At 45.8% G+C, this 22,102-nt stretch overlaps 1 protein-coding gene across 2 annotated transcripts; it reads left to right on the top strand.

The window, feature by feature from the left end:
• Positions 1-7,201: 7,201 nt before the first annotated feature.
• Positions 7,202-18,747, top strand: LOC118577218 (erythroblast membrane associated protein (Scianna blood group)). 2 transcript variants are annotated; one of them, XM_036177313.1, is made up of 12 exons: positions 7,202-7,265; positions 8,461-8,553; positions 8,730-9,065; positions 10,357-10,632; positions 12,231-12,347; positions 12,908-12,940; positions 13,372-13,404; positions 14,884-14,904; positions 15,989-16,009; positions 16,106-16,132; positions 16,229-16,255; positions 18,032-18,747. In XM_036177313.1, exons 1-12 carry the CDS (start codon positions 7,232-7,234, stop codon positions 18,745-18,747), a joined length of 1,734 nt encoding a protein of 577 aa, XP_036033206.1. In that variant the 5' UTR covers positions 7,202-7,231. The 2 variants fall into 2 exon arrangements, with proteins under 2 accessions (XP_036033206.1, XP_036033205.1); XM_036177312.1 differs by having other exon boundaries at positions 10,351-10,632.
• Positions 18,748-22,102: the final 3,355 nt, after the last annotated feature.

Below are 22,102 nucleotides of genomic sequence, written 5' to 3'. Positions count from 1 at the left end.
CGCGCGCGCAGAGAGCTTGCCTGGGCGTGGCCGGACCGGGAGGGGCGGAGTCGGAGGCGGGTAGGGTGGGGTCTGTGGCTGGAGGGCGGGACCTAGAGCGGGAGGGGCGGGGCCTGTGACAGGGCCGTTCCTACAAGTAACCAAAGCTTTTCCCCAGCTTCTAGTTTCTGGGACAACTGTAAAGCTTTGAAGGGCGAAATGTGATTCCTAGGATTGGAACTGGTTAGCACTGGAATTCTGAGCATCAAGTTCTAAATCCAAAAGTCAGGATGGCTGATTGCTTTCTTCCTGATTTACAGGTCTATAAGGAGGATCAAATAGGATCCTGTTTGCCATAGTACTTTAAAAAACAAAACAAACAAACAAAAACAACAGAAAACATTTTAAATACAAGACTCCTAGTCAGGCCTGGTAGTGTACACCTTTGATCCCAGCACTGGGGAGGCATAGGCACGGATAATCAAAGTGGTGTAAAATACAATTTCTAGCTATTGTTTTCATTGTTATATTAGCAAGAATTGATGGGTTGGAGATTTAGCTTAGTGGTAGAGTGCTTGCCTAGCAAGTGCAAGGCCCTGGGTTTGGTCCTCAGCTCCGAATAAACAACAAAAAACAAAACAAAACAACAACAACAACAACAACAAAGAATTGACTAAAGGGAAAGTGGAGGAGCAGAGAGGAGGAGGAGGCAGAGAAATAACTATAGCTGCTTCCCTTTGGGTCTTCCTATATCCCAGGCACTAGTCTTAGAATACATGATTGAGTCCTTAGTGCTCACAATAAGGATGCATTATACAGACGTGTACCAATAAGCTAGTATGCACATTCTATACAGGAACAGGGATTAACAAGTTAAGTGGTTTGTCCAAGGTCACCCATCTAGTAAGTACTAAAGCAAGTATTTTAGACAGGAGTCAGAGGACCACGACCTCTGTAGACACATTCAGACCTGCTTCTTTGTTCCTCTGTCAAAGTGCTAAGAATTTCTGTACATGATGGTGCATACTTAATCCCAGCACTCCAAAGGCAGAGGCAAACGGATCTCTGTGCATTTGAGGCCAGCCTGGTGTACCTAGCAAATTCCAGACCTCCCAGCCCTACATAATTAAGCATCCAATGGGGAGCCTACATGGATACTGAGGTACTTTCAGTCTAAGTGTGAGTTGTTATATTCTCTTGGGAGGCCAACTCTGCATTAGATGGCAAAACTTTAAAAATGGGCATAATCATGTGAGTGCTCACACACATTACTGTATGCTTCCTTTTATACAAGGTATCAATTCTAGTCAAATTCTAAGCAACAAAGTGCTAGGGGCTGGGGAAGGGGGGCTGAGTGCCTGCCAAGGGCTAGAGGAGAGAGTGACTGCCATGGGCTGTTGGAGTGGAGGGGGGTGTGTGAGTGGGTGCCCGGGTGTGTGTGTGTGTGTGTGTGTGAGAGTGCTGCCAGGGCTTGGGGGTGGGAGTGGAAAGGAGAGTTATTGTTCTGTGGATATAGAGTTCATTTTGCAAGACAAAATTCTAGAGATTTGGATGGAACTAGAAAATATCATCCTGAGTGAGGTAACCCAAATCCAGAAGGACAAAAATGGTATGTACTCACTCATAAGTGAATTCTAGATATAAAGCAAAGAACAATCAGACTACAACCCACAGAACCAGGGAGGCTATACAGCTGGGGGAACCCTAGGATGACTGTGGCTTATAGTAAGTTTTGGTTTTACTCAATCACTGGGCAAGCCTCAATGAAACATTTCACAATTAGGATAAGAATTTATACTGTATCAATCTGATAATAGGAAAAAAATAAATGAAAAAGAGTGAAAACAGGAAAAAAGTCTAGAGATTTGGTGCATAGCAATGTTAATACTTTTTTATATAGACTTTAAATGACTGAAATGCTGTGCCTCTGATCCTAGCTACTGGAAAAGCTGAGGCAGGAGAATCACAAGTTATATGCCAGCCTGAGCTACTATAGAGTGAATTCAAGATCAGCCTAGGGCAACTTACTCAGACTTTGTATTAAAAAAGTAAGAAGACGTTGGGGACGTAGCTCAGTGGTAGAGCACTTGCCACAAGTGTGTGTGTGTGTGTGTGTGTGTGTGTGTGTGTGTGTGTGCAAGACTGTAAGCTCAATCCCCAACACCAGAGGGGAGTAAACAAGTAAAATGGTAAAATGTTTTTACCCCAGTTTTAAGAATTTACTCCAGCGGGCGTTTGGTGGTGCACACCTTTAAACCCAGCACTCGGGAGGCAGAGGCAGGCAGGTCTCTCTGTGAGTTCGAGGCCCACCTGGTCTACAGAGTGAGATCCAGGAAAGGTGCAAAGCTACACAGTGAAACCCTGTCTCAAACCCCTCCCCCCAAAAAAGAAAAAAATTAATTCCAACCGTTTTAAGCAATTTCACCTTTAAGAAGTTGTCCTACATCATGGGAATAGGAAGAGGCAGGGTGCTGGGGAGGCTCTCAGGAATCCACAAGGATGACCCCACCTTGGTCTGCTGGCAGTGGTCTAGAGGGTGCCTGGGCTGGTCTACTCTGGTGACCCGCCTAGCGAATAACCTAGCTGTCATCATAGAGCCTTTGTCCAGTGATCGAGGCAGATGCAGAGATGCACGGCCAGGCACCAGGCTGAGCTCTAAGAATCCAATTGATGAGAGGAGAGATACTACAGGCGAGGGACATCGAGATCATGATGGGAGGATGTGCAGAGATGACCGGCTACACTAGTGGAAACCCATGAACTGTGGACTGGTGGCTATGGAGCTCCCATGGGACTGGACTAGGCCCTCTGGATTCGAAAGACGGTTGTTTGGCTCGAACTGTTTGGGGGGCACCCAGGCAAGGGTATCAGGATCTGTCCCTGGTCTATGGGCAGGCTTCTAGAACCCAGTGCCTGTGGTGTGACACCTTGCACAGCCTTGGTGCAGTGGGAAGGGGCTTGGACCTGCCTAGGCTCAGTGTGCTGGGCTCTGCTGACTCCCCATGGGAGTCCTGGATTTGGGGAATGTGGGGATGTGGGATGGCTTGGGAAAGAGGGATGGGAGGAGGGAGGAGGAGGGATCTGTGGATGTATGTGGAGTGAATAGAAAATATCTTAATAAAGAAAAAAAAAGTCCTAGGTAAATGATCAGAAATAGCATTATTTATAAGAGGGAAACACTGATTCAGTCAACACTTTTTAAATTTTTTTCCTGAGACATGATTTTTCTGTGTAGCCCTGGCTGTCCTGGAATTCATTCTGTAGACCAGGCCTGTTCTGCCTCCGAGTGCTGGGATTAAAGGTATGCACCACCACCACTGCCGGGCTAAAGCCATCTTATCATCAGAGTTAAGATGAATGAAAAAGTGAGATGTAGTGACATACACCTTTAATCTTCGCACTCAGGAGGCAGAGGTAAGCTGATCTTTGTGAGTTCAAGGCCAGCCTGGTTTACATAGTAAGTTATAGAACAGCCAGGGATACATAGAGAGACCCTGTCTCAAAACAAAAACAGAAAAGATGGATGAAAGGGTACTATACTAAAATTCAACACAACCATTAGTATGTCATAGAAGAAAGTCTTATGACGTAATAAAATGCGCTTTAGAGAGGCAGATGCCTAGAGCATGACAACCAGGCAGCCTAAGTGCTTCAGTGGGCCCAGGTTCAGTAAGAGACTCTGTCTCAAAATATAAGGTGGAATTCAATTGAGGAAGACACTTGACATAGACCTCTGGTCTCTGTGCGTGTGTGTGTGCGCGCACACACACACACACACACACACACCCTAGTGCTTTAGTACGTTAAATTTCAAAAAGCCACAAAGAAGATATATTGTCTAACCACAGTATTTGTTTTACAGTTTCTGAACAGAAAATGGGAGAAAACACAACAAGACTGTTAATACATCTTGTTTTATTAGCAAGGATTATTTTCATCTTGTTTAAGTTTTTCTGTACTTTGTGAATTTCTACAGTGGCTATTTATAATTCAACGGCCAGGAGAAAGACCAAGAGTCAGGTGCTGGATAAGTGTTTGTAATCACAGCACTCAGGAGGATCTCAAGTTGGAGGCCAGCTTGGGCTACACAAGCAGACTCTGCCTCAAATAAAGGAGAAAAGACAAGAAATGTTCTTTTAAAAGTCTAGTGTCGCCGGGTGGTGGTGGTGCACACCTTCAATCCCAGCACTCGGGAGGCAGAGGCAGGTGGATCTCTGTGAGTTTGAGGCCAGCCTGGGCTACAGAGTGAGTTCCAGGAAAGGTGCAAAGCTACACAGAGGAACCCTGTCTTGAAAAACAAAAACAAAAACAAACAAAAAAGTCTAGTGGCTAAGGGCCTGGGGAGGTGTTCAATAAACCATATTTATTTAGCTGGAAGTTCAGAACTCCGTCCATTTACCCCTTAAAGCGAAGCATGGTGGGGCCTGATTTTGTGAATGGCTGTAATCTTATCACTTAAGAGACAGGTGCAGGAGGATTACGAGTTTGAGGCCAACCTGGACTATGTAGTGAGATGCTGTCTGAAAACAAAACAATTAAAACTTGGGAGAAGGGACATAGATGAAGGCTGAGTTATGACTGCCAACATGTAGTTACACAGGAGAGGTAAGTTGTAGTGTTCTAAGGTGAGTACATTTATAGTAATCTATTATATATTCAAGATAACTAGGAGAGAGAAGAGTTGGAAGTTTCCTAACACAAATGAGTGATGAATGTGTAAGGAGGGTGTGTGTGTGTGTGTGTGTGTGTGTGTGTGTGCGCGCGCGCGCGCGCGCGCGCATGCGCGCGCGCTAGAGATGAAACCCAAAGTCCTGCCAGATGGATGCATTTTAGTGTCTTAATTACTACAACACCACTCCACACCCAAAGCAGAGTGTGAGACAAGCCCTTCAGTGCAAGAATTTTTAGGAGGATAGCCAGGCAAAGAAAAGGGTTTCTTGCATCCCAGGTCCCAGTGGGAACTCCTGGAGGAGGATGGAGTGAAGATGGCTGAGAAGTGCTCCTGTAATTCCTTAGATCTCTGCCTATGGGGAACCCTAGGGATGCCCACAGGCTAAACAGGCTGCTGAGCCTTCGAATAGAGTGTAAGACAGTAAGCAAGCAGCTGCTGGGGCCCTGGCGTCTCAGCTACACTGAAATTCGGTGACAGGTCAGCCCTCACCACCAATGGCTAGACTCAAAACCCAGTGCTGACTGAGAAAAAGAAAGCCCAGGAAGTCTGTACGATGAGTACATTTTTGTAAAAGTCAAAGTGCATATTTTGTATTGTATGAATGCAGTCACGGGCAGTAAGAAGGCAGGCAGTTGGGAAGGGTGTAACACAGGAGGGGCAGGAAGCAAGTTTGCTTGTCTGAAACTATACATCAAGGTGTAACTGGAGATAAAGCCGTGGCTTAAAGAGTAATGACTGGTTGGCCGGTGTCTTGAAGCCAACCTAAATTTTTTTAAGCTAATTTAAGTTAGCATACAGAGTGATGGGTTTCCTCAAGGCATTTTCATATGTATATGTCATTGCACTTTTTCCTTATTCACCCCCTCCCCCAGTATCTTCTCACACATTCCCCACCCCTTCTTGCTGTTCCCCTTCCTCCCCAATGGGTCCTCCCTTCTGCTTTCACGTTGCCTGTATTACTCCGCTCTCCTTCTGCCTTTTTTGGTTTCTTTCTCCTCTCCCATGGTCTCCTTCCTACTTTCATCACACACACACACACACACACACACACACACACACACACACACCCCTCTCTAAATATAAACTTCACATATAGGAGGAAACAGCAGTATTGTCTTCCTGAGTCTGCCTTATTTCCCTTTATGTAATGAGCTCCAGTTCCATTCTGGAATCTTCTAGTCTATGCTGGTTGAGAAGTAGAGGAGAGCAAGCTTTTAAGAAAAGGAGTGAGGGGGTCAAATTGCAGGCATCACTGTTACACCAAGCACTGGAGGAAAAGAGAATTGGGGGAACATCCTTTCTTTGCCGTGGCAGAAGACAGTTCCCTTGCTTTTGGGGAGCCTCTTTTCTACACTCTTGCTTATCAGGGGTGGGCAGACAGGGCGTTCCTTGTTTGTTTGTGGGACCGCCAGAAGGCCATCTGTGGGGCAGAGGGAGGCTTGGAAGCTCTGGTCATCAGTCTAGAATATGAACTTTTCCCAGGCCCATCTCTTGGCGTTCATACTTGATGTCAGATCATCTGGCCTGTGGGGAGATGATATTCCCAGCTAGGAGGCTCCAGCTCTGCCACTAAAGGACATAGACCCCGCATCCCGAATGTGGTGAGTTCCCTTCTTTTCTCAGTCTGTCTAGTTCTTTAAATTTCTCGGGATCCTCAAGCTCATGATGTCAAGAAATCATCTTTCTTTTTACAAAGAACATCTTAAAAGCTAAAATGTGATGATGGTTAGCTGCTGCTTAGGAGCCCAAAATACAGCAAGTGACAAGTGACGGGTGGCTCTGTCTAAAGACTCTAACTTAACATCACGGTGCTATTAATACTTCAGCAGGCATGCAGTTTGCCCTCACCATCTGCTGTGTCCTGAACTGGGTGACTGCAAATTTATGGGCAAGAGAACATCCTCTGGGATCTGTTCCTCCGCCTTTTTTTTTTTTTTTTTTTTTAAACAACTTAGAAGCTTCAAAAACTCAAACTAGCTCAAACTTAAAATGTAAATGACTCTGACTGGGGGAAAATACCTGCAACTTGTGTCATAGGAAAAAATAAACTTGGTCACTCTATGAAGAATTTTGCAAGCCATTAAGAGACAAATGTGTCAAAGAGAAAAACCAGCAAAATAGAGAGGAAGTCATTGGCAAAGACCAAATAAATGAATAATCAGAGAAATACAGATCAGCATGAGGGACTACCAAATTCTAAGAAATACAATTTCATTATCAAATTGTTAAAAACTTGATACAGTCTATTGAAGACAAGGCTGTAGGAAAACAAGAAAATTTATTTTGATTGATTTGATTTTACCTTTCCTTAGGGCAATTTGGTGGTAAAATTGTAAAACATTCCTATTTTAAAAGTAGGAAACTCAAGGCCTAAGAGTTTAAGCAGTTTCCCTTAACTTGGGGTCTCATTTAGTTGGAGGCTACATTACCACTCCTAGGATAAGCCTCCTAATTCCAGATGGCAACCCACTGTCATTAGTAGCAAAGTTCAAGCCTACCATATGGAATTCTTTTTTAAAGTTCTCACAGGTCTGTGTTGGAACACTGAAACTATTAGAAGAATATGTGGTGGCATGGAAAATGTGTGTGATGCCACACTCACGGAAAACATCAGGTACCAAAGCACCACGATGACTTTATGCTTTTAAAAAGATTTTTCCATTTTAGTTTATGTGTATGAGTGTTTGTCTGCATGCATGTATGTACACCAGGTGCGTGCCTGGTGCCTGTGGAGTTACAGATTGGAATTGGAGTTACAGATGGTTGTAAGCTGTCATGTGGGTCCTGGGAATTGAACCCAGGTCCTCTGCAAGAGCAGGCAGTGAACTTAACAGCTGAGCTATCTCTCCAGCACCCCCAGATTGTTTTCTGATAACCAAAGTGATAACAAAGGATATGAAATGTTGGAGAGACTTTGGGAGTGTTCTCTCTGCCTAGAGTGTTGGCATTTTCAATGAGTTCCTCAGTGTGGCTTGAAAGATTCTGCTTCCTGCTAAAAGCATTTCAGGCAATAGCAAGTGGATGGGCAGAGCTTGGCTAGGGAAGCCTCTGGGGTCTCCCGCTGCAGAGCACACAGTGATCTGCACCTCTGAGCAGTGACTGTCCCCTTTTAGTTCAGTACACATGTATCAAGCCCTTGTTCCCCACCAGTCTGTGGCCTGTGCTTGCTGCACATTCTCTCCTTGAGTCCTCCCACCTACCTGTGAAGAAGCTCCTCCCCCATGGCTTAAGAACTTGGCGTCACAGATGGTGCACAACTTTGCTAGTGATGTGGAGCTAGCAACTGGAAATGGGTGAGACCTGAACCCATGTCTATTCAACCTCAAGTGCCTGTTTGAAGGATTGGTGCCTTCATGATGAAATGGTAGACTTGGAAGCCTCTGTTGGTTATATATAAACCTCAAAGGGTGTCAGGGAGCTGGAGAGATGGACCAGCAGTTAAGAGCACTTGCTGCTCTTGCAGGGGACCATTCTCAGGCTTCTCACAACCACCTGAGTTTCCAGTTAACAGCCAAGCCAACACCCTCTTCTAGCCTCTGAGGGCACCTGCACTCACATGGTACACATGCTTCCCCTCATATATACATATAATTAAAATATTTAAAGATGAAGAAAAGAAGGAGTTTCTGAGAATTTTAGTCACATTGTCACATGAGCATAAAGGTAGTGTCACAAGCAAGTGGGTAGTAAAGCTGAGCTTAGAAGCACATGCCCTTGCTCCTCAAGGGGGACATGTGACCTGGGTCTCAGCCTCAGTTCCTAGGTTCTTCAGCTCAAGTTCACCAGTTCTCTTCTGGTGTCTGCCCTAGTTCATATGGAGAGACCACCAAGTTCCTCTGGCTCCGGGCTTCTCGGCTGCCTCCTCACTCTAGCCTTCCTCCAGCTGCCTGCTCAGGTGTCAGGTAGGAGTTTCGGATCTTTCTCTGCCTGGGAGGTCTGACAGGGATGAAGCATGGTGCTGGAATTTGGTTCTTCTTGGGTTCCGTTTTCCTTTGTCCTTCCCTAAGAAACTCCCCTTTCTCACTCCTTCCCAAGCCATCTCTTCAGCATCCTTCTCCCCTTGGGTCTCTTTACACAGGGAATGCTGACAAGTTCTACCTGGCTCCACTTGGGGGCACAGCCGAGCTGCCCTGCCCTCTCTTGCTCTGGCCAGGCATGGTGCTCAGCGAGGTGAGGTGGCAACGGCCCGCACACCTGCCTCGCACCTCGCAGGCCGTCCACGTGCTCCGGGATGGGCAGGACAGTGATGGAGACCTGATGCCGGAATATAAAGGCAGGACGGAGCTGGTGAGAGATGCCAACAGCTACACTCTGTACATCAGGAATGTGAGGCTGGAGGACCGAGGGCCGTACCAATGCCAGTTCCGGGTCGGAAACCAGAGTCGAGAGGGCAACGTGACCCTGCAAGTGGCAGGTTAGGATGGGTTGGAGGGGCCTGGGTCATTTTGGCAAGGGCTTTGTCAGCTCTGTCTTCTCTGGCCCGGTCTGCTCATCTCAATGAAGCCCTGGCTGGTGTTTCTTCCTGAGAGGGGAAGAAAGCTGGACTTTGGGAAACACTGTACAGTGCAGGTCCCAGATAAACACAGGCTTGTAGGCTCAGACAAGGGCAGCTTTCTCTGCTCTATTACCAAGAAACTCATAACCAGCGCTACAAGGAAAAGTCCTCAAGGGCCAGAATTCCTAGCTGTGACAAGGATTTGCTTCGTGGTCCTTTTCCAGGTTCTTGAATATTTAAAGGGCCAGAAGTCAGATACTGTTTCTCAAACTAGCTTTAGTGTTTTTACAAAAATCAGTCTATCTCAGACCCAACCCAAGTCTCTGCATTCACTTCATGCCAGCTCCATGGGGTTACCACTGATCATCTTCTTAAAGATTTATTTGTTTTTATTTTATGTGTTTGGGTGTTTTGCCTACAGGTAGATCGGTATACCACATGGGTACCTAGGGCCCACAGGCCCCAGAAGAGAGTGTCAAATCCCCTTGGGACTTGAATTACAGACAGTTGTGAGTTGCCATGTGGGGGCTGGGAATCAAACGTGGTTCCCTGGAATGGCAGCCAGTGCTTTTAACCCCAGAGCCATCTCATTGCTCCAACCCCTGATCATCTTTTTTTTTTTTTTTTTAAGATTTATTTATTTATTATGTATATAGTGTTATGCCTACATATATGCTTGCAGGTCAGAAGAGGGCACCAGATCTCATTACAGATGGTTGTGAGCCACCATGTCGTTGCTGGGAATTGAACTCAGGACCTCTGGAAGAACAGCCAGTGCTCTTAACCGCTGAGCCATCTCTCCAGGCACCACCACCCCCAGTCATCTTTTGATTGTCATTTAGTTACAAAAGAGGGATGAATTCATTTAAAACACACAGTAGCTGGTAGACTCTTTACAATCATGGAGTCCTTTGGGGTGGGGGTGGGGAGTCATTTTCAAACAGGGACTGAGGTCCCAAAGAATCAGAATAGTGTGGTGCTGGTATTGCCATGAGTAGATCTTGAACTTCATTTGGATGGACTGTTTTATCCCATTGTGGTGGATAGAGCAGCTGTGAGTAAGGGTAAGAGGGCAGAAACTAGAGTTCTGTTAACAGCTGTGGCTGTCCATCAGAGGAAGGGGTGGAGGGCAGGACACGGGCTTGGATGGTGACCTTGCCACATCCCCGCCAGTCACCTCAATCAGGCAGTCTGTCCTCTTCAGTTTTAGGTTCTGACCCCTTCATCCACGTGGAGGGCTATGATGCTGGGTGGATCCAGCTGGTGTGCCGGTCAATGGGATGGTTCCCAAAGCCATGGACAGAGTGGAGAGACTCTGAGGGCAGACTGCTCCTAACTTTATTGGAGGACTACTCCCTGGATGAAACTGGGCTATTCCGAACAGCAGTATTCAGCAGAGTCAGGGACAGTGCTATGGGAAATGTGTCCTGTACTGTCCGTAACGAGGTCCTTGGCCAAGAGAAGACAATATTCATGGTTATTGGAGGTAATGCTGGGGTGCAAATCAGCTCGAGGCTCCTGAGAGGCCTGGAGGAAACTCCTACCTCAGTGGGAACTTTATAAAGAATTTTCAGGGGTAGGGAGATGGCTCAGTGGTTGGGGCACCAGGAACACACATGGCACACAGACATACATGCAAGCAAAACACCCATACCTATAAAAAATTTAAAATTAATTTTTATTAATTTATTAATGTCATATTATAGCTCCAAGGATGTATGTTGTAAAAAAAAAACCTGAAAAAGTAGGACATTTTAGAGAAATCAAAACAATGGCATATAATCTCATAAATTACAGAAAACTACTGCTAACATTTTAGGGGGTCTTGCTCTCAAGACTTACCTACACGCACATACCCTCTGAGGATATGCTCATGTGTATGTGTGCATATTGTACCTCATTTCTTTTCTCACTTCTCAAGTCTTTAGCTATTTTTTTGTCTATATCCTTAAGTATTTTTTCATAAGCTAATTTTGGGGGGCATTGAATTTCATCATGGGGCTATAGATCAAACAAATTAACCAAAGGCTGTCTCTGGGACTCCAGATGCAATTTCTCCCCTCATATCATAACTAATGATGCAGTAGGCATCTTCACACATATCTGGGAGCTCATTCAGAACACAGTCCAAAAACAAACAAACAAAAAAGAACTGCTGGGTTAAAAAGCGTGAAGCTTTGAAATCAATCCCCTTGAAATATGGAGTCATGTGATAAAATAAGTTGGTAGAGAAAAGCCTCCTGGACATCTGCCAATCCTTTTTTCATTCTTCCCTTTATGCCCGCCCCCCTTACTTCTGCCATTGCCTCTCTCTAGCTGATAAGAGTTTAAAGTGACTTATTTAAGTCCGTGCCCTCCCCCACAGTCCCAGGGAACGAGGACTCTTACCATCTCCATTTTACAGATGAGTTAAACCAGGTTGGGAGAGGCTGGGTCTCTTGCCGAGAGCTTCCCACTGGTTGAACAAGGACATGCAGCCAGCTGGGATCCTCCACCACTTGCTGCAGCTCGATTACCCCTTTCCTGTCTTGCCTCTCGAGATCACAACTGTGAGGTCCCATGCCCTGCACTCTTTCCCTTCCTGTCTGGGCTTTAGGCCTGCTGCTGCGGTCCATAAACCTTGGATTGCCGCTGCTGCTGCTGGAGCAGAGAGGCTGGCCTGGAACACACTGAAAGGGAGAAGGCAGGCAGGATTCCTGTGTGATGCTGCACTCAGGACTTTGAAGTCCCTGGACTATTTTTTTTTTTTTTTTTTTTTTTTGCCAGAGCTGAGGACCAAACTCAGGGCGTTGCGCTTGCTAGGCAAGTGCTCTACCACTGAGCTAAATCCCCAACCCCATGTCCCCGGACTATTTGTTCATGGAGTTAGAGGACAGGGTGAGCTTGTGGTTGAGAGGCCTTCATGAGATGTAAACAGCCCATTTCTCTTTGTCACCCAGAGTTTGAGTTCCCAAGAGAAGCAAAGAGCAGGACTCTCCCTAGGTGACAGAGACACTTGACTGTGCCTGAGCCATCTGCCTTCTAAGACAGGGAGCTGCTATCAGATGTTTCCCTGAAGGTGGTCACTGGTGGTCTCTGTTTCAGCCCCAGCTCCTACAAGTCTGTCCTCTCCAGAGGTGGCTCTCTCTGTGGTCTTGCCTATCTTGGGACTCCTCATCCTTCTTGGCATTTGGGTCATCTGTAAACAAAAAAGGTCAAAAGGTAACTTGGGAGCTGAGGGGAGAGGTGTGTGTTGGGGTGTGAGGGGTGCGAGGGGTGCGGGAGACTGTGACTGCTCTGGGAAAAGACCAACAGAAATAGATGTGGACATGGCAAGCGGGAGACCCTGCAAGTTGAAAGCCGGGACAGTCATATGCCAGGGACTCACATGGCAGACGGATGGGGTAAACCGCAGAGAAGCTCTGAGCAGAGCTGTGAGTTCTCACCTTTGATAAATTAGATCGGAACCAACCCTGGCAGCTTTCTAATTAACTAAGGAATTAGAGCCTTCTAATCAGGAAATCCAATTATATTCATTTGGATAAAACCCTCATTAACATGGCCACATTTCTTGGGCTCTTGATTGCAAAGGATTTGGAAAGTTACGTAACCCAATATCTCTTCCTCCATTGATGGTGTGAAGATTCTGATCTTTTCAAATGGCCACACACCTATATAGGCAAGAGGTCAGTCTCATTTAGATGGCTTAGGCCATGTTTGGGCAACAATGTGTGTTAGAGAAAGTGCTTCCCAAGCTGAGCTCTCTCCTCTCTCCCTTCTAGAGAAGCTCCTCTACGAACAGGTGATGGAGGTAGGTAAGTCTCCTGGGTAGGGCTGGGGGACATGCTTTTGTTTTGTTGATTTCTGTATCTCCAGTGCTCTCACAGAACTAAATTCTGTACCAGAAAGTTCCACCACCTTCTGTTTGGGATGATGGAGAAACTCAGTCATTCCCCTAAAAGCAGTGGCAAAGCACTGGATGGGGACATCCTGACAGAGTCACGCTTTGAAGAGTGCTCTTTGGCTACTGTGATGTGACGAGACCAGAGGAGTAAGACAGGACAAGCGAGACAAATTGGGTTCCCATTTTTCTTGTTCAGAAGAGAGATAATGGGCTGGATCAGGAGGGGTGGAAATGGAGACGGCAGAGTTGGTGCAGTTCAAGAGCTGATAAAACCAACAGGGACTCAGGACCCTTCACAGAAATGGCCAAGAGTCTTATTTGCTTTCCCTTTTCTTTCTCTAGAGAATCTTCTGGAAGACCACGCCAAAGAAAAAGGTATGTACAGAGCAAGAGGCAGGAACAAATACAACATTCTTTCTACTTACATCAAATGCCAGCAGCCCCTCCATAGAACTAGAAGTTAGTTACCAGTGTCATAAAGCGATGGAGTTGAGGGCAGCGGGTGAGGAGATGCCAGTGCTCAAAAAGCATGTCTGGATCGCCATGTGCTCCCTGCATCAGCCGTTCTAGCAATCATTTTAGTAGGAGGTCTGCATGTGACTGAAACATATATGAACAAGGTCATATGGGATGCATGAGAATCTCAGGGATCTGCATGGCCTTGACATGAAGAAAAGTGGTGTGATGCCATGGAAAGGCTGCTGGCTCTGGGGCCAACAGTGCTTGACTCAACTTGCTGGCCTGCCATATCATGGAGTTGACTAATTCAGTCTTGCCCTGAACTCTGGATTCCTCATCTGTAATGTGTGGATAGTAAGTCCCAGTGTTAAAAGAGAAAACTTTTTCAAAAGATCTGTCACAGAGTCGGGACTCCTTTCTCTAAATGCCTCTTCACCATCATTAATTGGATGGACGTGTGCTGGGGTCCACCCAGGACGAATGTCAAAAGACATTCATTTGAAGTCTTGCTGAGAAGATACATCACTGGCTTGATGTTAGAATCTGTGCCCTACCTTTTTCCCCCACAACCTGGAGTTGGAGTGTGCACTGCAGTCACACTGGCTATTCTGACCAAGAGCGAAAAGGAACAGCGTTATGTGATGGTAAGGGAAGTCAGACAGACTTGAGTTGGAACCCTGCCTCCTTGGTCACTTACTAGTTAGATGACCTTGAGAAGATTTCCTGTCCTTCTAAGCCTCAGCCCATTTTCTTCAAGGCAGGAATAATAATTCCAAGGATGTCCCTGTTAAGAGGTTCCCGTCTCACTCTGTGCAAGAGCAGGAAATGGTGAATGGAAGCAGTCCTGGAAGCGACAACCATAAATCCTAAGCTCCAGAGAAGCTGTGGTATATTCAGTTCCACTGTTCCAAGCCCAAGAGCCTACACTGTGTCTAGTCCTTACCTGGGTAGACTGGGATGCATAGCTCCAGCTCTCTGGCGAGGATAATGCTAGGCTGGGGAACCATGGGCCAGGCGTGCCGTCTAGAGAAGCCGGAAGCACTCTTGCAAAGCATTGGAAGCATATAAATATTCCACACTTCTCCGGGCCCCAAGTTGTGGAGACAGTGACTTTGGAGAAGTGTTGGAATTACAAATGTGGAAACAGACAGAGGAAGTGAGACCAGACAGAAACAAAGGGAAAGGAGAGCCAAAGGGCAGCATGCAGCCAGGAAAATGACACCAGCTCCCTTGGACTCTTGAGTCTGACCTTCAAAGCCAGGATTGGATTAGGAGCTGATGGAAGCAGCTCAGACCTTTCTTTTGCAGGGGTGGCGGGAGTGGTGAGCCTTCCAAGGATAAAGGGTCAGGCTCTGGGCACTTATTCCTCTCTCTCTCTCTCTCTCTGGTTTGCAGGAAGACTCCACAAAGCCCTCAGTAAGTTCTGTCAAGTTCTGTTGCACCATGTTCTTGCTGCTGCTATCTCTGCTTCCTGCTGAGTGACTCTGTTTCTCTCTCTGGGCAGGGAACAGGGTTATTCAGACCACGCACGAGGCTGAGGGTTTCCTGGCTCTCGACAACCCTATCCTGCATAGCACTTACACAGCTTCTAAATAGGAACTGTTTTACCAAATGCGGGCCTCTCTTAGGGAAAGCCATCTGCATGTCCTTCATACCCAGGCACAGTATTCCCTGAGGCAGGGTCTATAGCAGTTGAGTCCCCATTTGAATGTGACACAGCCTTCTGAATTCTCAGCCATTTTCATCTGTTAATTTAACATGTAATAATAATAATAACAACAACAACAACAACAACAACAAAACCCACCCGCCAGGCATGGTGACACATACCTTTAACCCCAGCACTCAAGAGGCAGAGGCAGGCAAATCTGTGAGTTTGAGGCCAACCTGGTCTGTATATCAAGTGATAGGCCAGCCAGAGCTATGTAGTGAGATCCTGCATCAAAAACAAAATAAAGGGGCTGGAGAGATGGCTCAGAGGTTAAGAGCACTGACTGCTCTTCCAGAGGTCCTGAGTTCAATTCCCAGCAACCACATGGTGGCTCACAACCACCTGTAAAGAGATCTGGCGCCCTTCTGTATACATAATAAATAAATAAATCTTTAATAAAAAAAAATCTGAAGGCATGTGACATGTCTACATATTTTACATAGAGAAAATATATTTGCTAACAAAATTTAATAGGGATTTGGCGACAGTTTTACATAAACATAACTTTATTTGATAACATCTTCACATGCTTCGCTTATATTGTCACCTACAAGTGTGACATGTGGTATTTATTGGACCTGAAGGTAAGGTTTTTGGGGGGATCACCTGTCATATCTCTGGGGACCCCTAGGCCACAGCTGGGAGCTGTGTCACCCTTACAGACATCCTTATGGGGGAAGTCCCAGGACATGGCTGCTGCTTCTAATCTGCTATAGGAATGTGGGCGCGAGGGACCGAAGCATTGCAATTGCGCTTGTTCTGATGTGTCCAACTGTTTTTACTCTTCAGAGAAACTCCGGAGGGAACTGAGTAAGTTTCCCACGTTTTTATAATTTCCATACCAACTTACCTCCTGCCCCGTAAGTCCAGTGACAGACAGCTCACTCCCTCTTTCCTCTTCCCCAGAGTTGAAAAGAGCGGCCGCCAACGCAGGTGAGATGCTTTGGCCCGGGTTTGGCTCCGCCCTCTGGGCTGCCTCTGTTTCTACGTTTCTACTCTGCGTTAACAAGCCCCGCCTTTGCCTTTCAGGCTGGAGAAGAGCCCGACTGCATTTCGGTAAGTTAAACCAGCCTCACCGGTTTCCGTTCCAGAGTCCATCCTACTGTCTCATAAGTTTCATTCCGTCCATTTGAAGGCAGACTGTAACTGTATTATTTACAGTATCATCGGTAGTAGTTTTATTGACCCTGTTGTTAGTAGTTTTGTCACTATGTAGCATAGTCGGATCAAATCTATGATTCTCCTTGGCTTCCCTCAAAGGATTGTGACTCCAGATATGGAAGCCAAATAAACCCTTTCCTCCCCAAATTGTTTTTGGTCAAGGGTTCATCACAGCCATAGCAACTGTAACTAAGACAGGAGGAAAGGGTGTATTTATTTGGCTTACAGTTTACAGGCACTCATTAGGCAAAGCCAAAGCAGGAATTGGGAAGCAGGGACTTAAAGGACAGCCTGCAGGGGAATGCTGCTTACGGCTTGCTCCCTGTGGCTTGTCCAGCCTGCTTTCTCATACAACTCAAGACTACCTGCCCAGGGGTGCCACCACCCACAGTGGGCGGAGTCCTGCCACATCAATCATTAATGAACCCAACAGATTTCCCTACAGTTCAATCTGATAGAAGCATCTTGGTTTGTTGTTGTTGTTGTTTGTTTTTCAAGACAGGGTTTCTCTGTGTGGTCCTGGTCATCCTTGAATTTGCTCTATAGACCAGGCTGGCCTCGAACTCACAGACATCCACCTGCCTCTGCCTCCCTAGTGCTGGGATTAAAGATGTGCACCACTACCCCCTGGCTAGGAGGCATTTTCTTTCTTTCTTTCTTTCTTTCTTTCTTTCTTTCTTTCTTTCTTTCTTTCTTTCTTTCTTTCTTTCTTTTTGAGCTGAGGATTGAATCCAGGGCCTTGCACTTTCTAGGTAAGCGCTCTACCACTGAGCTAAATCCCCAACCCTTTCTAAAAATATAGTATGTATTTTCTTTTTTTAAAAGATTTATTTATTTATTTATACAGCATGTATGACTGCAGGCCAGAAGACGGCGCCAGATCTCACTACAGATGGTTGTGAGCCACCATGTGGTTGCTGGGAATTGAACTCAGGACCTCTGGAAGAGCAGTCAGTGCTCTTGACCTCTGAGCCATCTCTCCAGCCCTGGGAGGCATTTCTTAATTGCGTTTTCCTCTTCCCAGATTACTCTAACCCAATGGTTCTCAACCTTCCTAGTGCTGTGTGACCCTCTAATATAGGTCCTCATGCTGTGGTGACCCTCCAATCATAGAATTATTTCATTGCTACCTTATAACTAATTTTACTACTCCTATGAATTGTAATGTTAATATCTAATATAGAAGATGATCTGATATGTGACCTCCCAAAGGGGTCATGAGCCACACATTGAGGACCACTAGACTCTAGCTTGTTATTAGGTTGACAGAAAACTAACCAGAACAGGATCTAACATCCAAGTCTAGATTTTTGTGTGTGTTTTGGCTTTTTGAGGCAGTCTAATGCAGTGCTGGCTGGTTTCAAGTTCTCTCTGAGGCCAAGGATGACCTCGAGCTACTGACGCTCCAGCTTCCGCTCCCCAGGACTGTCCTGTGTCTGTCTCCCCACCTGTTTTATGTAGTGCTGGAGCTGGAACCTAGGGCTTCAGATACACTAGGCAAGCTTCCTGCCTGCAAGCTAGAAGTCTGTTTGCGGTATGGAGATGGTTGGGGAAAGCCAGAAACTAAAACAGATTAATGATAGATTGCAGACCTCCAGAGGATTTCCCCCTCCAAATCTCCCTGAAGATTCCTTAGGAGATAAATTTATCTTCTCACCTCTAACTCTGCAGTGGTGGTGACCCTGGACGCTGACACAGCACATCCCAAACTCATCCTGTCTGAGGATCGGAGATGTGTGAGGCTTGGCGACAAGAAGCGGCCTGTCCCTGACAACCCACAGAGGTTTGATTTTGTAGTCAGCGTCCTTGGCTCCGAGTGCTTCACAACTGGCTGTCACTACTGGGAAGTGTACGTGGGTGAGAAGACCAAATGGATCCTTGGAGTGTGTAGTGAGTCTGTGAGCAGGAAAGGGAAGGTCACAGCCTCCCCTGCCAATGGCCACTGGCTTGTGCGACAGAGCTGTAGGAATGAGTATGAAGCTCTCACGTCCCCACTGACGTACTTCCGGCTGAAAGAGCCCCCAAAGTGCGTGGGGGTTTTCTTGGACTATGAAGCAGGAATGATCTCCTTCTACAATGTGACTGACAAGTCCCACATCTTTACATTCACCCACAGTTTCTCTAGCCCCCTTCGCCCTTTCTTTGAACCTTGTCTTCATGATGAAGGAAGGAACACAGCCCCTCTAATCATTTGTACTGAACTCCAAAAATCCGAGGCATCAATTGTCACCAAACAAGAAGAAAAAAGTCAAGCTAATGGAGACGTGTCCCTGAAGGTGAACCCATCACTACTATCTCCTCAAGGTTCCGAGCTTCTCCCACTCAACGATACCTGGCCATCTAACCTCGGCCCTGCCCTTCAGGGGTTCAAGGCTCCTTCTTTGTAGGGCTGTGCCCTGTGATCCACTCACCTGAGCATCTTCTAGCCTGGCACCCTGGACTCTGTCTCCTGTCCCAGCACCTGTTTTTCCAGCACCTCATCTCTTTGGCCCAAATCCAGACCCTTCTGTGGTTTCTGTTTGTACCACCTTTCTCTCTCAATTCTGAATGCTGCCTTTTTTTTTTTTTTTTTTTGGAGATTAGACATTTCCATTACCCTGGTGGATGATTCTTGAGATGAACAAAGCTATTGCATAGAGGTTTAGTAGGAGACGTTGGCTGGATCTCAGCAGCATTCAGTGCAGGCTCAGGGGAAAAGGCTCTGTACCTGAGGGAACCCTGACAGGAACTTCTCACAGTGTCAGCCTTCTCAGTGGGTTTTCAGTTGTGAAGCTACAGCCCTGACTTCTTCTTCCATCAAAGTCTGTCATCTCTTCTCCTCCCCCACCCCCAAGTTCAGGCCTCTATCTCCCAAAGCCAGCTTTTTACAAGTATATGTCTTGTGAATCACACATCCTTCCTTCTTTGTTCAGGAGTGAAGCAGAGGTGTCAATACCCCGCTGTTTTCTATTTTCTTCACGCTGTTTCCATCACAATCTGGAGACATCCAGAGTATATGTTTTCAACAGCTGGTCTGAAATGCAGACATCTAGAATGTACATGATTTCAAAAATTAATTTACCTACATGATGACCAGGAACCATAATCCCCCCAAAACCTCAACATAGGAGCTGGTAGGCACAGCTGTAAACAAAGCAGCCAGCTGTGTGGCCTTGAGCAGATGAGTCACTCTGCAGTCTATGGCTCTGGCCTTCTGAACACCTCATGAAGTTCAGAGAGGCCCAGTGAGAAAAAGAGGTAGTTTGAGCCACTCACCTCAGTATACCCACAAGTCTACTGTTCTTCAAGACTTGACAAGAGCCTCCGGGTCAGAGATTGCTGCTTTCAAGAAAGTTGGTCTTATTTAAAATAAGACATCTTATTGTTGGGTCTGGTGGTGCGCATCTTTAATCCCAGCAGGTGGATCTCTGTAAGTTTGAGACCAGCCTGGTCTACATAGTGAGACAATAAAATAATGAATTCAGAGCTGGAAAGATGACTGGTTGATGAAGAGCTTGTATTGCTCTTGCAGAGGACTTGAGTTTGGTTTCTAGCACCCATACTGGGTAGTTCACAACCACCTGGAACTCCAGAGGATGAGACTTCCTTTTCTAGCCTTCAAAGGCACCTTCAAGTCTCTGCATATAATGATAAATCAACACACACACACACACACACACACACACACACACACACACACACACAATCACACATACTTTTTTTTTGGATGTGGATTAGAAAAGTCACTTCCAAGTCATGTGATTCAGGCTATTTGTGGAACATCCCATCAGTTTGCAGGTGGGAAGGCAGCTGGACCCCTCTGGAACTAGATCTGTTACATGTTCTTTCCAATAGTGCCTGTATTAGTTAAGATTCCATAGAGAAACAGAATCAACAGGGTGTGTGTGTGTGTGTGTGTGTGTAGTGGGGGTGAGGGCAGAAAATGAATAAGTATGAGACTGAAGTTGGCAGATTGGAGACCTAAAGAGAGCCAATGGTTTAGTTCCAGTCCAAGGCAGGGAAAGAGCTGATGTCCTGACCAAAGCCTGACAGGCTGCAAAACTGTTCTGAGACCTGCCTCTGATTGGATGGCTCCTACTGGAATTAAGGGGGGCAACTGCTTTACTCAAACTACTGATTAAATATTAATCTTGTACAAACTACCCTCATAGAGACAACAAGTATAATGTCTGATGAAGCACCTGGGAACTTTGTGACCTAGTCAAGGTGGTATGTAAAATTTGCCATTACATGGCCCAAAAGGAATATTTTGTTTGTCTTTGTACAGTTATTAAATTGCAACTTTTAATATTTATTGTTTGGTATGTTGTCTTCATTGTGAAGGAAGGTGTGGAGAAAACACATGATTGTGTTGGTTTCTGAATAGCTCACCTCTGTTCAAGCAAACTTTAAACCCAGTTTTACTCCTGAGTCTGCCTTCTGATTTTTTTTTTTAAGGTTTATTTATTTATTATGTATACAGCATGTATGACTGCAGACCAGAAGAGGGTGCCAGATCTCATTACAGATGGTTAGGAGCCACCATGTGGTTGCTGGGAATTGAACTCAGGACCTCTGGAAGAACAGTCAGTGCTCTTAACTTCTGAGCCATCTCCCCTGATGTTTTATTTTTACCAATTTACAAACTAATAGTGTATAACAGATACTTATATTGCACACACATCTTTCAGCTCCAAACATAATTGCCTGAATAGTTAACCCTAAAACTAACCCACACTGGTCTTACCTATTGAGAAAAGTTACCAACAGAAAGGCGACATATTTGTGGAGGCAGGAAATTATCTATCCACTCATTTAATCCTTATGATAGTTGTGTCAGGGATTTTATAGAGGAGAGAGCTGGGATTATAAAACTTGTTGCTCTCTTTGTCTTTTCAGATTGTGTGTGTGTGTGTGTGTGTGTGTGTGTGTTTGTGTGTGTGTGCTTACGCGCATACACATGTGCAGGTGCCCAAGGAGGCCAGAAGAGGGCAATGAGTCACCTGGATCTGGAGTTACAGGTGGTTGTAAACTGCCTGATATGGATGCTAGGGATCGAACTCAGGTTCCCTGAAAGAGCAGTAAATGCTCTTAATCACTGAGCCATCTCTAGCCCTAAACCTTTTCCATCTCCAAAGACAGGCATTGAAAGACCCATGCAAAGACGAAAGTTTGTAGCTATTTTACACATTCAACTAATCTCTACACTCTTTATCTTGCAGGCTCCTAATCTTTATTGTTTTTCAAAATAAAACCCGAAAGAAAAAAAAAAAATCCAGCTTTGAATACTTTACTGGTCTATTGTGTCCAGATTGATGAGATTGTTGGGTTAACAGAGGATCATGTAGGATATAGAAAATCCCTGTGCTGGGCCACTGGCCGACCTGGCTGAAGGTCAGTCCTTAGACGGGGGTCAGTCCTTAGCTTTTTTGGACAAAGACATCAGAATACTTATCTTTAAACTTCTTTCTAGGTACATGCTCTTTTAATTTTAAACTATAAACCTTAAATGAAGTGCGAGACTTCTATCGAGGGCCATCATTTCAAAAGTAAAACAGAAAAGGAACCTGATGACCTTAGAAGCGAAGACAGCTTCATAGCTGTTTTCTGAAGTGGGCAAATGTTTTCCGCGACGCAAACCACCTCAGGACTACAACTCCCAGCATGCCGCGCCCTAGATCAATGTTCATTGGCCATAGAGAGGAAAGGATGTTCCTAGAATCCAATCCCGACGCTGCAGAGGCGGGTCCTCTCTGGGTTCCG

This window comes from Onychomys torridus, chromosome 2 (assembly GCF_903995425.1).
Source record: "Onychomys torridus chromosome 2, mOncTor1.1, whole genome shotgun sequence".
NCBI classification, from domain to species: domain Eukaryota; kingdom Metazoa; phylum Chordata; class Mammalia; order Rodentia; family Cricetidae; genus Onychomys; species Onychomys torridus.
Note: the sequence above shows the minus strand (reverse complement) of the source record. Positions and strands in the feature narration are given on the sequence as shown.